At 37.8% G+C, this 15,442-nt stretch overlaps 1 protein-coding gene across 3 annotated transcripts in view; it reads left to right on the forward strand.

Moving 5' to 3' along the window:
* The window catches only part of LOC124157956 (ninein-like), a 36,215-nt gene that overhangs the window by 10,009 nt on the left and 10,764 nt on the right, over nt 1–15,442 (forward strand). For 2 of the 3 annotated variants that reach the window (XM_046533065.1, XM_046533067.1), the window contains exons 11-18: nt 1,116–1,229; nt 1,725–1,915; nt 4,307–4,443; nt 4,524–4,615; nt 8,169–8,297; nt 8,897–8,959; nt 13,844–13,920; nt 14,299–14,974. In XM_046533065.1, coding sequence (XP_046389021.1) covers nt 1,116–1,229; nt 1,725–1,915; nt 4,307–4,443; nt 4,524–4,615; nt 8,169–8,297; nt 8,897–8,959; nt 13,844–13,920; nt 14,299–14,974 — 1,479 coding nt within the window. The remainder of the gene's footprint in view (nt 1–1,115; nt 1,230–1,724; nt 1,916–4,306; nt 4,444–4,523; nt 4,616–8,168; nt 8,298–8,896; nt 8,960–13,843; nt 13,921–14,298; nt 14,975–15,442) is intronic. The other variant, XM_046533066.1, reaches the window with a different exon arrangement.

The following is a 15,442-nucleotide window of genomic DNA, read 5'->3' on the forward strand; positions in this document are numbered from 1 at the left end:
ATTAAATATCATTTAATCTTGGACCGAGTAATTATACTCATGAATAATATTTACCCCAAAAATTCCTTCATTTGAGACTGGGTATGTACTTCAATGGAAAACAAAGCCATTCCCATGGAAATCTCAGTAGTGAATTTTTAAACAGCGGACATTCTTCTTTCCCATTTGTTTGGATGGTTGCTTGCATTAGTCACTCAGCAGGCTTATGATGTTCAAAAATATCACCCACTCCTTTTTTTAAGTACAGTACCATAATTTTGTAGCAACAAGCAAACCTTCCTGATAAATGCCTGCTTTTATGGTCCATGAAAATGGTGTGATTCTGGTCTAATCCTGTTTTCTTTTGAATTGCCTGCAAATAATTTTCTCTTGAATAGGGTGGTTTCCAATTATTTTTTTATTGCCTAAATCGAAAGATTATTACTCCTGGAGTACATATTTCATTCTATGAGATTTTTAAATGACCATTATATTTTTCGCGATTAAACGAATACTGAAAATTTTCAAGCGTTCGAAAACGCGATGGCTAAGTAGGAATGATGGGAAAAGTCCGTGTGACATAGTTCTGGTTCCCCCTGCCGCCTTGTGAGGTGACCTTGGGTCGAGGCTTGAGCACTGATACGACGCAGGCTGCCAGTAGGTAGCTGAGTACCCTGCTAGCAGGTAGTGCTTGGCTTAAATAAGGATTATTAATACCTTATCAAACGAAGAAAACTTCCTGACCTTAGCCAGTTTTAATAGGTGATTATTAAGACATGTTTCCCTGAGCTCTGTGCCTCATGCATCCATTGGTAATCTCAGACGATGTAAAACTCCTATCTACTCGTATAGAAACTAGGTCCATGTGAAATCACGTGGAGTGGCATCGCATGAGCGCCAATCTGGCCTTTTTCAAATGCAGTTAAAATTGACCATTGCCATTCGTCTAAACCGGTATTTCTAAAACCAAATAATTTGTATATTATGAATACACTAATGGTGGGTAACGAATCGCAATCAATGCCTTTTGTTTTCTTTTATGAAGGAAACTACCCTATTTCTATGGAAAAATAATTATTTTAAGTGGCTTAGCCATTGGAATCTAATGTATTTTATTGTTTTATTTCTCATTTCAGGAAAATGAAATTTTGGAAAAAGAAAACCAGTCATTACTGGACCATGTTGCAAAATGTGAGGAGGATAAGTTAAAACTCTCTGAAGAAATTGAAATTTTATCTCAAGATCAAAATGTAAGTAAACTATTGTTGAGGGAAGTGATAAAATCTCATTTATTTGTGGTCTTTTTTAATTCTATCAGTGCTTCCGTGATGTGTTAATATGTACTTGTAGCTTTGCAGGACTAGGTTATTGCAGATGAAAATACATATTCACAATCTTGATGTTAAATGCAAAAGCAAAGTTAAAAGCAAACTTCTTTGCATGAGCTATCACACATTTATTTTATGCCCTTTGATTTTTCAATTTGGCTTGTAAAAAATGGATTTGCTGTGTATTTGTATCAAGATCCTTTTATAAGATCTAAAGTGCAATCGTTCATTTTTTGTTATTCACTGGGAAGCTTTTTAGTTTAAAATTTTAATTATGATCAATAATTCTTTTGCTACTTCTTTTACCAAGTCGTTTTTTATTCTTTTAAAAATGTTGGGCCTCTGAATGTACTCTGAATTGTAATACTAAGGTACCTGTTGTGTATTATCTGATGATTGTATGTTTTTCAACTGCAGCCAAAGTTAAGTGGAGAACAGTTTGTGAAAAAGTGGGAATTTGGCAAGGAGGAGAAAGGGATGGGTGCTGTAATTGAGAAGTTGGCAGCCCTGCAGGAGGAAAACCGATCACTAAGGGACCGCAATGATGAACTGACTATGGAGTTGGAAGTGGCAATGTCAAAATTGTCCGCGTCAACATCTAGTAAAAAGTGAGTTGGCTTGGTTTTGCATGTCTTTTACCCAACCTGGGTGCAGTTATTATTGTACACACGCCCATGCCTAGGTTAGTGCAATTTCGATATAGTGCAAATTTGTTCCTCGGGGAAACATCCAAATGCTGCTTAGCCTAATCAAAAAACTTACAAAACAATCTCTTAAATAAATGTGAACTTGCATGAAGTACACATGAAATTGCTCTCATTTTACGCAAAAAATAGTATTGCTTACCTCAAATCTTCTTCTTTGTTTATATATTCTTCGAAATCCTAAGCAATAATAACCAAAAGCATCACTCGTCATACGGTCCGGATGGCCGACCTACTGTAGTAATTTATCGCGTTTCCTGAACAGAATGACAATAGCTAATTAAGATCATTAATTAAGTTTGTAGCTAGTGGAAATGAGTTTTTTTTTAAAGCAATACGGTTTGAGACAGAATTTTGCTATCAGAGGTTATCGGTCGAATTGACTTCCATATAGAGGGTCCGCCCTAAAGCCTTCAAGTTCATCAGATATTAACAGTAAAATTCATCAACTGCTGATTAATTATGAACCCCTGAGATAGCTTGCATTTTTTCTTGGATGTTAATCCCCCCCATATGAAAAGAGGGAATATCAAAAGCACGTACAAATTTTTTGTAATGAGAAAAAAGTCTTTGAATCCATGCCTACTATCTTTAAAGATAATTTAAACTCTAAATGTTTGTATAAATAAGGTTTTCTAAGGCTATGTATAGGAAAATATTTAATTTATAGGCAATTCAATTCCCCATACCTATGCTACCGGGAACACATCTCTGTTTTTCCAATGTTAAAATGGTCTCAAATAATGCAAATTCGATTAGCGCTATGATCCCAAGGAACACATCCCTTGCCCTTGGCGAGGTATGGATGTATGTACATGATTTCACCTAGGCAAACTCTGTTAAAATTTTTCACAATGAAGTGGAGCAGAGACTGTTTCTCATTCAATTAACTGTTCCTTGAATGATCCGTTATTATCCTTATTTACAGCATAGTTCATAATCACCAATGAGTCATATGAGTTATACTGTAATAAATGAAAACTTAGCAAAAATGAAATTCAGGGCTGATATTTTCCTCTGCGTATGTGAGGTGTGTCGCACTTCTCCTGTCAAGGGTGAAAAGCGTGTGGCCAAAGGGATCAATCTCACTCTATGTCGGGTGCTTGTTGTATCTGCAGGTGAAGATGGGAGCCCATTAATTCGCATTTTCACCTTTAATCAATTCTGTTATTTCCTATTGGTGCTATTCCAATGAAGAATAATACCTCCGTAAGCATTAAATTGCATATTTTAGCATAACTTTGAAAATTAAATATTGCAAAACAATTATTGGAGTTTGTTTCCAAAAACCACGCTGCAGTAGCTTTGTCATACCATGTGTAGCAACGTGATCGTGGATTTGGAATTGTTCAAGATTGATGAGATATGCCCAATCATTATGTGACGACTGTTACGATATTCCAGACACCAAACCAAATATGTAGTCCCATAGCACTAAGTTGCATGCAAGGTAGCAGTGCAGTCGCTCCATTTGCGACACTCAGAAATAATGAATATAAGCTATCGTGAATGCTAGTAGTGCACGATTGTGCGATTGTGCCATCGTGCTTCATACTCCCACAGATGGACGACTTTCGATGCTAAGGCAATGCTCTATATTCATAATGCAAACGTGGCTCATTTTGCTGTTGAACTTGTAGAACATTAGTGCTGGAGAACCCCTTAGTGGTGCGATCTCTACGTAGCAAAAGCACAGTATCAATCAGCATGGTACGGTGCTGATCAGTCTGGTGTGCTGCCCCAGCTCACTGTGGACACTGCTCCCAATGGAAGACACGAAGCCTTTTGCGCAGCCTGAGTCTTCTCCCTGACCGAAGATATGCTGGCCTTGGCTCTTTTGTAGATACTTTGTGCCAGCAAGCTAGGTAGTCATTCAGTTGAGTTTTCCCTTGTAATTTTATCGATGAAGTAAGGTGTATTGTATTTTTGATGCTTAGGTGTTTGGTGGCTGTCAATATAAACATTGTAGACCTGTTACCGGATATATTATTTTACTGTCACCAGTAAAAGAGGTGCCCACAATTTCTTTTAAGTGAACTAGTTATTCAGTTAGTAAGTTGTTGTAGATATATATCTCGCGATAGAGGGTGTCATACGGTGGTAGGGACTTCTTGGCCTTGCTAAATCCATTTTTTTTACATGTAAATCATAGGCCTTTTGATGGTACACTGCTAAAAACTCGTTATTACAACATTCTTGCTATATGCTGTGCTCATTTAAACAAGCATTTAAACATTCTAACATTGTATTCTGTAATAATAATAATAATGTATTGGTGGCCTTGTTCTTTTACAGTGAGGGAAGTAACTTCTCGTGGTTGGAATCGGAATTGGCTGCTGATGGTGACATTCCATTTGCGAGAGCAGCCCTGAAGGATGATGAAGCAGTTCAAGACAGCTCAGACCAAAGCCTAGTGGGTGTGCAGATTGAAGGTCAGTGGAGTGCTTCATGGATTTGAATCAAATCTTTCTCGTTCAAAATAAGCTCTTAATCTAATTTGCATTCCATCCAGATTCATCAGTGAAATCTGTTATTTATGAAGACATCGAAAGTGAAATGGCTGCTGAAGAGGAAAGCAAAAGTCTTTCGAAAACCATTTCTGGGGTATGTATTGTTACATTCTCTTAGAAAACAAGATAAAAGGAGTTTAAATTTATGTTATTGTTGGTATTATAGCTTTTGAAATCTTAGATGCTAAATAATTTGTTTACTTTAGTTTTTTTTTATTGCTCAATTTTGTTGAGACTTCTGCTAGGTATAGATTTGAAAGTTCTTAGCTGTTAAGAGGGAAAAGTTAAATTTCAATTTTGTTAGTTGCTGGAAGTTAAATGTCGTATCATTACTACCCTATTCATTTTTTACCCTCAGACTGCATTTACTATGGTTTTATAAGATTTAAAAATCATCCATTTTCTGCACATCCCTTGAATCTCATATTGTCAATCTTTGTATTCTATCTTTTACTGTATGCCCCTGGAATTCCACCCGATTGTCTTATCTAAAACTCCATCCGATCCATTTTTTCCTTCTGAAATTCTTTAATGGTGACGTGCCAGTTTTCAATGAGAGATCATACTTTGATTCATTTTTTCAAGGACAGCTCCTACAAATCTAAAACGTATATCAATTTATTCATTGTGGGTCAAGTAAGAAAGGCATCTGATGATGTCAAATATCTGCTAGTTATGATGGATTGAAACCTATCTTGGGGAACTGATAGAAGAAGTGTTTGTGGTAGAGCATGAAGGAAGGTGGGATTTGTGAAGTGTGTTGTAAGAAGGTCGTTGGATGAGCAAGTGAAGGAGAGGTGTTACCTTGCACCTAGGTGGACACACCTCAAATAGGCAGCAAACGTATGGTATTCAATTCATGAACTAAATAAGATACAAATAGGAATGGCACAATTCATCAAAAACTACTAAAAGTAAACAGAAAGCAAGACTCAAGTTTTTTTGCCTTATAGATTAAGAGAGGCTGAAGACTAAGGGGCTATTTGCGATTGCTTTAACAGTTAAGAACAGATATATTTCAGAGTGATATTGAGTTCAACATCTTGGAACTGCAGTATATTTCCATGTCCGACAAGAAACAATGAAATAAGGAAGACAAGCGTGATGCGCCCGCTCCCAGCGGGCTTCCCCCGCTCTTTTCAATGCAGGTCCACAGAGGGATAGGCGCGTTTCTAATTTTCAAATTTAGAAAAAAAAGGCAGGCTCTTATGTACAAATTTAATTGGAATGTTCATGTACAAATTGAGGTCAGAGGACCTCTTTAAACACAACATTGGAAGTAATTACACTATCCTTTGTTAATACTTGTTTAGCGTTTTCCTTAATATTTACAAAAATATTTTGAAAAGATCTTACCCTAGAGAATGCTACATAAAGGTGGTCATGAGAGAATACAGGGTCAGGCAGGAATAAGCCAGCTCTTTGCAAAGACTGTCCCTGAGCCTTGTTAATAGTCATCGCATAGGAAACCTTAATGGGAAATTGTCTGCGAGTCAAATTAAAAGGCATGGTGGGATCCGACGGCGTTAACTGTATTCTTGGGATGAGGACAATCTTGCCGCAATCGATTTTTTTTATCGATTATTTTTTTTTTATTTTAAAAAACCAATTTTAGGAAACAATAGCAATATCTAGGAAGTAAGATATGCTGTCGCATGTTCTCTGATAAATTCTGTGCATTTTGGTACCTCATTTGTAGAGTTTGGTTGCGTATAAGTTGAGAAAAAGGTGTCTATACAGTAGAAATAATATAGAGGATTCTTCGCCAATTGTTTAGATGTGGGAATTTATTTATTTTTTCCTTGAACTATGTACGACGATAATTAAAGCTAGGCTACAATCAAATCTTTCAACACTCGCACATTATTTCTTCAAAATTCTCTTACTAGTGCCAGTTTGTCCTAACGCCTCCCAAATTAAATGCATTTTATTATTGGAGACCCAAAACAGATTATGTACCTAGAGAACTAAAGTCTTGATTTCCAGGAATCTCCTCTTGAATACACCCACATAAGTTTAAAATATCTAGCAACAGTTTTTTCTTCAAGAGTGGAGACAATACCTTCGATATATATTTTAAACTATGATGAGGGTTTACCCAAAAGGAGTTACTGGTAATCATTGACCACAAACTTTTTTATTAGTCTCTTTGTCAGCTTAGTACATATTTGTATATTACGATACCTCCACTGCACAAACGCTCAACAATCGCCTGCCGAATCACATCCACTCATCTATTAGCAGTAGTAGTCCTAGATGAGCGGATTTGATTCAGTAGGCGATTGTTTAGCATTAGTGCTGTGGAGGTATTGATTAAGCTGTTATACTTGAGAAATATTTTTTCAATTTCCATAAGGCTCAATTCTTGCTCTCCTAAGCTTAGCTTTGTGACATTTTCAAATTCTAAAAAGCTCTTCTGTCATTGATATTGATTACCCTGCAATTTTAGTTCATATAGTCACAATAATAATGGTGCACAAGGGCGATTCAGGATTTTTTTCTGGGCACAAGGGTCTGACCGGCCACCTGTCTTGTCATATTTTAGATTAAAAATAATGTGCAACAATTACTCTGCGAAATATTCTCTTTAATTTAATATGAAAGTTTGAAACTAAATTTATAAGATTCCATAACACTCAAAACAAAACGAACATTATGGAAACAGTATTAAAAATCCAGTCTATATTTTAAGCATCTGGGGGGCACGTGACCCCCCTAAATCTGCCTGTGATGGTAAAGATGGCACTTGAGCACCTTCTTATTCAGTGTGGACGATTGATAATAGTGTTTTATTTTTTACGTAAGCTCATGTTTTTAGGGATTCAGTTAGATACCAGATTGAATTTGTATTTCTTATGCTTTACCTTCTTTAATTGTTGTCTCAATTCTTGCTGTACCTTTTATTGATGCATCATCTGTAATGTTACACCCTTACAAATTTTTTATTCTAATTTGGCCTTCATCAAATCGGCTAAATGGCGGAAGAAAATCATAAAAGTAGACTTAATCAATTTCCTCTCAATGTTAGTTAAAATTCACTCGCTAGCAATTTTCAGGGCCTCTAGCATTAAAATATTGATGTCATAATTTGTCAAGTCTTTAGGTCTTTTTTTTGACTAAAATCTACAGCAATAAGATTTTTTTCAAGTTATGTTTTAGCCGCTGTATTTTCTAATTCTTATACTATGTTTACTACGTATGTATTTTTCCAATGTAAATTACTGATGGCATCATTTTTCTCTCCGATCCATGATATCATATCCTAGTTGAATTATGAAATTCCTTAAGTCTGCAAATTAAATAATTCTAGACGAAAAGACCATCATATTTAAAAAATTATTAATGCATGATTTATAAGACTGAAATCTGGCTCTGGGGTTCATTAAATTTCTGAGAATTGTATGCTCAACTCCTAATGAAAGGTGCTAGATTCTCTCACCCTCTTAATCATGTCTCCAATGGGTTCTGTTGATGGCAACTACTGCTGAAACTTTGTTTGTGTAATGCATGTTAAATAGAGTGGGAAGAACCCAGTACAAACTGTTATTATGAGTGGCATGATTAACTTCCACCAATTGAAGCTTGGGAATTTGCCTCACGTTTGTATGCTTGAATTTTTTATTTTCATGATTTTTTTTATGTTTTAGGATGCCTTAGGAGTTAGTTTAAAAGTTGAAGGTGAAGAATTGTGGAGTAGTTCTAAGGACAATAGTCAAAAAGTTGAAGAAGCCAGAATTCCTGAACATTCTCTGCAGCTGGATTCAAAACAGCTGCAGGTAAGTTAGCACTGGCTTGAGTCACAGAAGTTTTATTTTATCCAGTTCTCAGTGTGTGCATGTGTGAGTGATTGAATTTGTTGTGTATATATTCAGCACTTTGTAAAAGTTTTATCCATTTTTATTTAAGTAATGATTTATCAGTATGCATGGCCTACGTTTGTACAGTGAAATATTTTGTAAATATTTATATATTATTTTTTTGGAACAATTATTATGAAACTTATGAATAAAATAAATTATCACACAATGAGATGGCCATAGATATTTACATTGCAAACATTCCCCTTCCACTATCCCTGAGAAGTATGTATCACACGTGTTTTGCACAATACATAGTCGATCTTAGAGCCCTCGCGTCCACACTCAAGCCTGTTGTCATTTTACGGGTTCCAAGAGCTCCTGAATGGGTAAGTCGTACATTGGTTACCCTTTCATTCCCTCTTTTCAAAACTGAATTATTTTTCTTCATTCTGTTGCCTGCTTCCTTGCTTGCTTGCCTTGTGGTAGCTAGTCAATTTGGCTATTACTGTCGCAAATTTTTTTTTTCATTTTCAAATTATGTGCATAGCTTTTGTTTACCTCAGTATCCTTTCCAGGCTGACCTAGTCATCAGTCCAATGGGTAGCCGTGAGAAACATGGTGTTGCCCTGCAGTCAAAGGTAATTCCTCCATCATGTGTACACGTATCTTTACCTATTTCCTTCCTTTAGTTTCATTAATTTCAGAGTTAAAAGGCAGTCCCTAGGTTAGAGAGGAGTTAGGTTCTCACCAATGTCCATTATTCAGATTCCTGCTGCACTCTGGAATAATTGTGATATAAGCAATGTTATCCCAAAAATCTATTTTACATTATTTAAACAGTCAACATGAAAAATATTGTGCAGTAGGTTAGAAAGGAAAAATTTACCACGTACTAATAAATGGACAGTCACCTTATGTATCCATGGGTTGGAGAAGTTTTGAACCTAGGAGGCAAACACTTATTCTGAATGTTTGAACGATGCACACAAACCAGGAGGGGATTATTTGCTGTGGAAAGAGATAATAGAATATTGTCATAATATTATGAAGCAAAATTAAAAAAAAAATAATTTTCAGTTTCATTGAAAGAGCGTGTTTGTGTGAGTGGAGAGCCATAAGTCCACAACTCGGGGATTGCCTATACTTGGATTTTTTCCCAGCTGAATTGCTCATTCTAGTCATGTAATGAGTTCCAAATCTTTCCGAAAGTAAATTCTGCAAATTTTACTGCCAAGTACCGTGTATTACTTATTTGGCAAGTGGCTGATCTCTGTTTGGAACAATAGGAGGGGGTGGGAGACATGGGAAAATACCCCTGGTACCACGTGGTACCCTCCAAAAATTTGAATTCTTTTCTCGTGTTCATTGGGACCCAAGTGGAGAGGGTATGTAAAAAAAACTTATAACCCCCTTCACCCCCTCTCCCCCTGAGGACCCGTCGTCACTGCATGTAGTCTTATGATTGTGGCATATTCTGTAGTTCTGGATCAAATCTCTGGTGGATGGTCCCTTGGGTTTGATGTAGGTTTTTGACATTGAATCCTGAATCCAAATCCATATATGTATTCATTGAAACCAAGTACCAAACCCCAATCATCCAGGTTTTCATTAAATATGAATGTCCCATCAGTCATTAGGTTTGAAAATAATTCTTCATTCCCCATTAATTGAACATTTCATTCAACTGACCCTGAAACTTACTCTTAATTTATCCATTTCCACTGCCTTTGGTGTGTAGAAATCATACTGCTAAATTGCTTGTCAATGGTTTTTGTTGAATGCTTACGTCCATTTCTGTTTCTATGGTCAAATTAATGCCCTTGTGTCTGACATGCAATTGATTAACTCTTTTAAGTTTCCAACCATCTCATTTTAAAATAATCTCTTGAATTTTTAAACTAGGAAGTCAAGTCCATGATATATTTTTGTCCTCAATGAATCTCTGATGCAAAAATGGGGCTTGAGCTTCTACGGCCTCGGAACTGTAGAAAGGAAATACTCAATTGGCCGTATAATTCTCCCACGGCTTGTTCACCTTGCAAGTCTAAAAGGTCGCTGCATTGGTGTGTGGGAAGGGGGAGAAATTCAGATTTTTAGCCTCGTGTTGTAAGTGCATTTGGTTCTTCCTTCAGCACGCTGAAGAGGGCTACTTTGTAGCCAAAATACGTATACTTGTGTTTTCCAAGTCCCCTTGCCGATCCCCGTAGATGCTCTCTTGGAGCAATATTTTTTCTCCCGGAAAAGTGAAGCCATCTGCAGGTGAGTGAATATGTTAGTGAATGCTTGTTGAGTGCGTGTGTTTCCACAAATCACTGGCTATCCCCAACAGGCCCATCCTGTAAAGATTCCCAGTTTTTTGTGGAGCAAGAATCCTTAGTGGAGGCCCCTACAGCCCCCACAAAGGATCTTATTGTGAGTGAATGTGTGTGTGTGTGATGTCTCCATGCTTCTGGGTTTCACCATGTGGATTTTCTTTGTGACGACAGTTTCTGCGGTGTTCCAACCGGCGTCTTCAGGTCGATGATGGCAGTAAGGACATCGCCATCATCGACCTGAAGACGCCGGTTGGAATACCAGAGAAACTGTCGTCACAAAGAAAATCCATGCGGTGAAACCCAGAAGCATGGAGACATAATCTAGACAATGCCGCGGAAAACTACGCATCAACGTGTGTGTGTGTTTTGGGCTTTCCGGTTGAGAGGCTGGTGTTTGGTCCCTGCAGTGAATTTCTCCCCATTCCCGCACACCAAAACAGTGACATTTTTGACTTGCAAGGTGGGTGGAGAGAATAGGGTGGTTTCCTATTAATTTTTTATTGCCTAAATGGAAAGATGAGTACTCATTTCATGCTCTTAGATTTTCGAATGACGATATCTATTTTTCGCGATTAAACGAAAAGTGAAAATTTTCAAGCGCACGAAAACACGACGGCTTAGTAGGAATGATAGGAAAAAGTCTGTGTGACGTATTTCTGGTTCCTGCTGCCGCCCTGTGAGGTGACCTTGAGATGAGGCTTGAGCGCTGATACGACGCAGGCTGCTAGCAGGTAGCGCTTGGCTTAAATATGGATTATTACTACCTTATCAAACGAAGGAAACTTTCCGACCTTAGACAATTTCAATAAGTGATTATTAAGAGATGTTTCCCTTAGCTCTGTGCCACAAGCATACATTGGTAATCTCAGACAATGTAAAACTCCTATCTTCCCGTATAGAAACTAGGTCCCTGTGACGTCACGTGGAGTGGAATCGCATGGACGCCAATCTGGCCTTTTTCAAATGAGGTTAAAATTGACCATTAACATTCGTCTAAACTGGGATTTCCAAAATCAAATAATTTGTGTATAATGAATACACTAACAGTGGGTAAGGAATCGCAATCAATGCATTTTGTTTTCTTTGATGAAGGAAACTACCCTGTTATACGGCCAATTGAGTATTTCCCTCCTACAGAATCTCTGATGAATGAACACTGGCAACTCAAAGACACATATACGTGCATTCAGCATGTCCTGCCTGGCTGTTGACCAATTAACACCTACTGTTTTTTCTTCGCATTGTATCGTACGTAAGGTAGACCACATAACCAACATGTAATTATACCTATATTTAATCATATTCTGAGTAATCATATCATCTTTTACGGGACCGTTGTTGGCAGTGATTTTATTGGTGACAGTGGAATCTATGATGGTAGCTTATGTGTGAAAATTATCTCGAATGCATGGAAATTAGCTGCACCTGCCTGACTTCTCTGTTTGACTGCTTTTTACTTGGCTTTGCTTTCCTCTTGCGTTAAAACATGCTATTTGATAACTTTCACCCTCATTTTTACGAGTGATGGCTATCAACTTGTGGTTAAGCAAATATTGGTCAATGTTGAAGTTGTCTTGCTGAAGGTGCTGCCATATAATGTTTTTCTCTCCTCTGTTACTGATTTATTGTGCGTGGTGTGAATCATTTTGCCACAAAAATACCCCTCCGTTGCTCTGAATGTGGTATTTCCCCTTTTTTTTACCTAAAATCTTAGAATGAGGAAAGAAATAGAGGGAGGTATATTGAATATTTGAGCACATTTGACTCATTCTTTCCAAAATTGAATCCTCAAAAGTTTAGGAGATAAGGATTACATTCATGGGGAGAATGTGAACAGAGAAATTGATTGACTTGGACCAGCTATGATGGGTGTTCGTGCTGTGTGGCTATAAGGGTTCTACATTATTATGAAAGTTGGCAAATTATTAATTACATTTATTACAAAATAATTTTTAAACGGAACTTACCACTAAGCTTTCTCCCAGTGGTGTCAACTGTGTTTAGGTCATCAATCCAATGGGTTCTATTCTTAATCATGTTCATCGTAATATAATTTAATAGTATGAAAGCTAATTTTTTAATATGTATTCCAATTGATGGGAATAGTATAGTGAAAACAGGACTTGGGAGCATCATGGTATGATTAATATTTTAAATGCAAAAAAATTGCCCTGCCACAGGGTTGACAATGGCAATAAAAACATTAAAGTATTCCTCATGCTAATGAATTTATGTACAGTTGAGGACCTCAAATCCGGAATCCAGAAACCCGAAAACCAGAAATCCGGATTGTTTGAAAATTCCTCTGCATAGTGTTTCGACTTGCCAACTCTTGGAACCACTCTCCAAGCCTTGTTCTAGGACGAGAAGGAAGTTAGCACACGCTATGAACACACGCTAGCAACCTAGGCAGGGACAGATAGGGATCTCAAATATGGAGTGCAAGAGCCTGAACGCATTTATAAATTAATTAATTAGCAAAATATACCGTGAAGACCAGCTTGGTCCCAAGCTTTCCGAATTTGAGGTCGTCAATTGTATTAAGTATGAAAACAAGTGTTTTATTTTCACAAAGGAAGGAAACTCATGTTTTCAACTACGGACTTAGTTTATCTCGTGCCTTGCCAAATTGTTTATAGGTAATTGCCATTTACGGCTTAGTTGTGGTTTCTTTGTTTGAAGGTAGGCTAGTATTTATACATTTCAATTTTTATCTCTGGTCCATTTCACATTTCAACTTCATCAGTTTACTTGTTTAAATTCCTGTACTGCTGCAATAATAAAACTATTTATTATATTATGAAGTACCGCACATACAATAAATGCAGTTTCAAGAGCCACATAATCAATATATGTACATATGTATTTGGATTGAAGGAATGTTAATTTACATGCTAGCAATTTGGACAGTCATCTTACAAATTGCCTACAAAATCAATTTGTATGAATATGAGTAGATGACGATTGTCACCAAACTATCTTGAATTCAATAAAATGGGGATGAAAATTCGTGGCATCTTTAATCTGAGGGGTAATTCACTGTTAGGATGGACCAATTAAGGTTCCCTTGTTTACGAGTCTTAATGTCTTCCTTCTCCTTATGTGTTTCTGTCCTTCATGTTGTAGCTCTTCCTATCTTTATGCTTCAAGTTGTAATGGCCTGATTTGATATCTGTTTATACTAATTCCCTTATTGTTATTAAACAGCAGTTGACCAAAGCGTTGGAAGAATTTGAAAAAGAGGCTGAGAAACATATATCAAGATTTGCTGAGTCTGAAGGACGGTATGTTCAGCATTCACTATCTTTGTGTAGTAATAAGATAATGAGCAAATGCATTTGATTTCTGCTCACTTAAAAGAGCACAGAAAAAAATTAAACTTGCCCAAGCATACTTGGGAGCCACTAATTTTTGTAAGTTCAGCATTAATATTATTTGTGGTGATGCAAATTTAATTGATCAAGTGACTTGTATGTGATTTCCTCATGATTCTTATTTAGGAGACAATTATCCTACCCAAATAATCTTTTTGTTGGTGATTATTTTGAAAAAAAAAAACTTGTCATTAAGAACATTTGTAGCTGTAGTCAATTTTTGCGGGAGACACATTTTAATAAGAGTTAAAAATGTTGGGTATTAATTATTTTTTTGTTGCATCATAGGTTTGCTGAGGGCAAAAAGACTTTGGATTCAAATGCAGTCAAGGTTCCAGATTCCACTGTCTCTCCGGATGAAGAAAGTAAAGTTGAGGAAGCAAGTGCAATGAGCAAAGCACTCCCACCGAGTCCTGATAAGTATAAAGGGAGGGCAAGTAAAGATCTGAAGACCAAGCTTGACTTTGTGAAGCTGGAGATTGTGAAGATCCTGTCGGAAAAGGAGGCGTGTTCAGCCGAGAATTCGGTCCTTCGATCCCGCATGTTCAACTGGGCTGGCCACGGTGATGCATCCATCTCGTCGACAGACTCGGAGCCAGTTGCAGCGTCGGGTGCGGAGCGTGTGGCAGCCCTGGAAGTGGAGGTGGAGGCATTGAGAAGGCGGGTGCGGGATGCGGAAGAGAGCCACAGACGGGAGAAGGGAGCGCTGCAGGAGCAGTGCAAGGAGCTGGAGAGGAGTCTTGAGCTGATGAATGTGGAGTACGAGAGGTGTGAGGACTACTGGCAGCAGAAGCTGGAGGAGGAGAGGAACTTCTACGAGGAATCTCAGAAGTTGATGGACGAGAAGCAGAGCAGCCTGGAGCAGAAGATCAGTGAATATGCCGAACTGTTCTGCCAGAGTGAAAAGAACGAGTGCGGAACTCGCCTCGCTCCCATCGAGGAGCGCTCTAGTCTCGAGAGACAGGTGAGTCTCATTTGAAGTTTTGACTGTGGTTCCGTGAAAATATTCACAATGTAAATAACTTTGTGTTAATCTTTACTCTATTTTAACTAACGTGGGTTTCACACAAATATACCATTATGCAGTGGCGGCGCGTGCGTATACGCATGTTAGCAAGTGCACACCCAAAGATGAATGAATTATAAAAGAAAACTATTCCTTTGCAACGAGATGGATAAAAATCCTGTCTACATATGCAAGAAACATGAAGCTCCGAACGCAACAGCTATCTCCTTTTCGAATTCACCGCTCTACAAGTGTGCGATCCCGTGGCATCACACCAGGCGCATTTTCAATCTGTGCGATTGCTTGAGGGTGCTCTGGCGAGATGAAGTAAGGGGGGGGTATGTGCTGTTCAAAGGGGCGATGGGAGCAGACTCAAAACGATGCGAGTGCGCACGGGCATATTTTTGGTGAGTGACTCGCAGGTAG

Source organism: Ischnura elegans, chromosome 4 (assembly GCF_921293095.1).
Source record: "Ischnura elegans chromosome 4, ioIscEleg1.1, whole genome shotgun sequence".
NCBI lineage: Eukaryota > Metazoa > Arthropoda > Insecta > Odonata > Coenagrionidae > Ischnura > Ischnura elegans.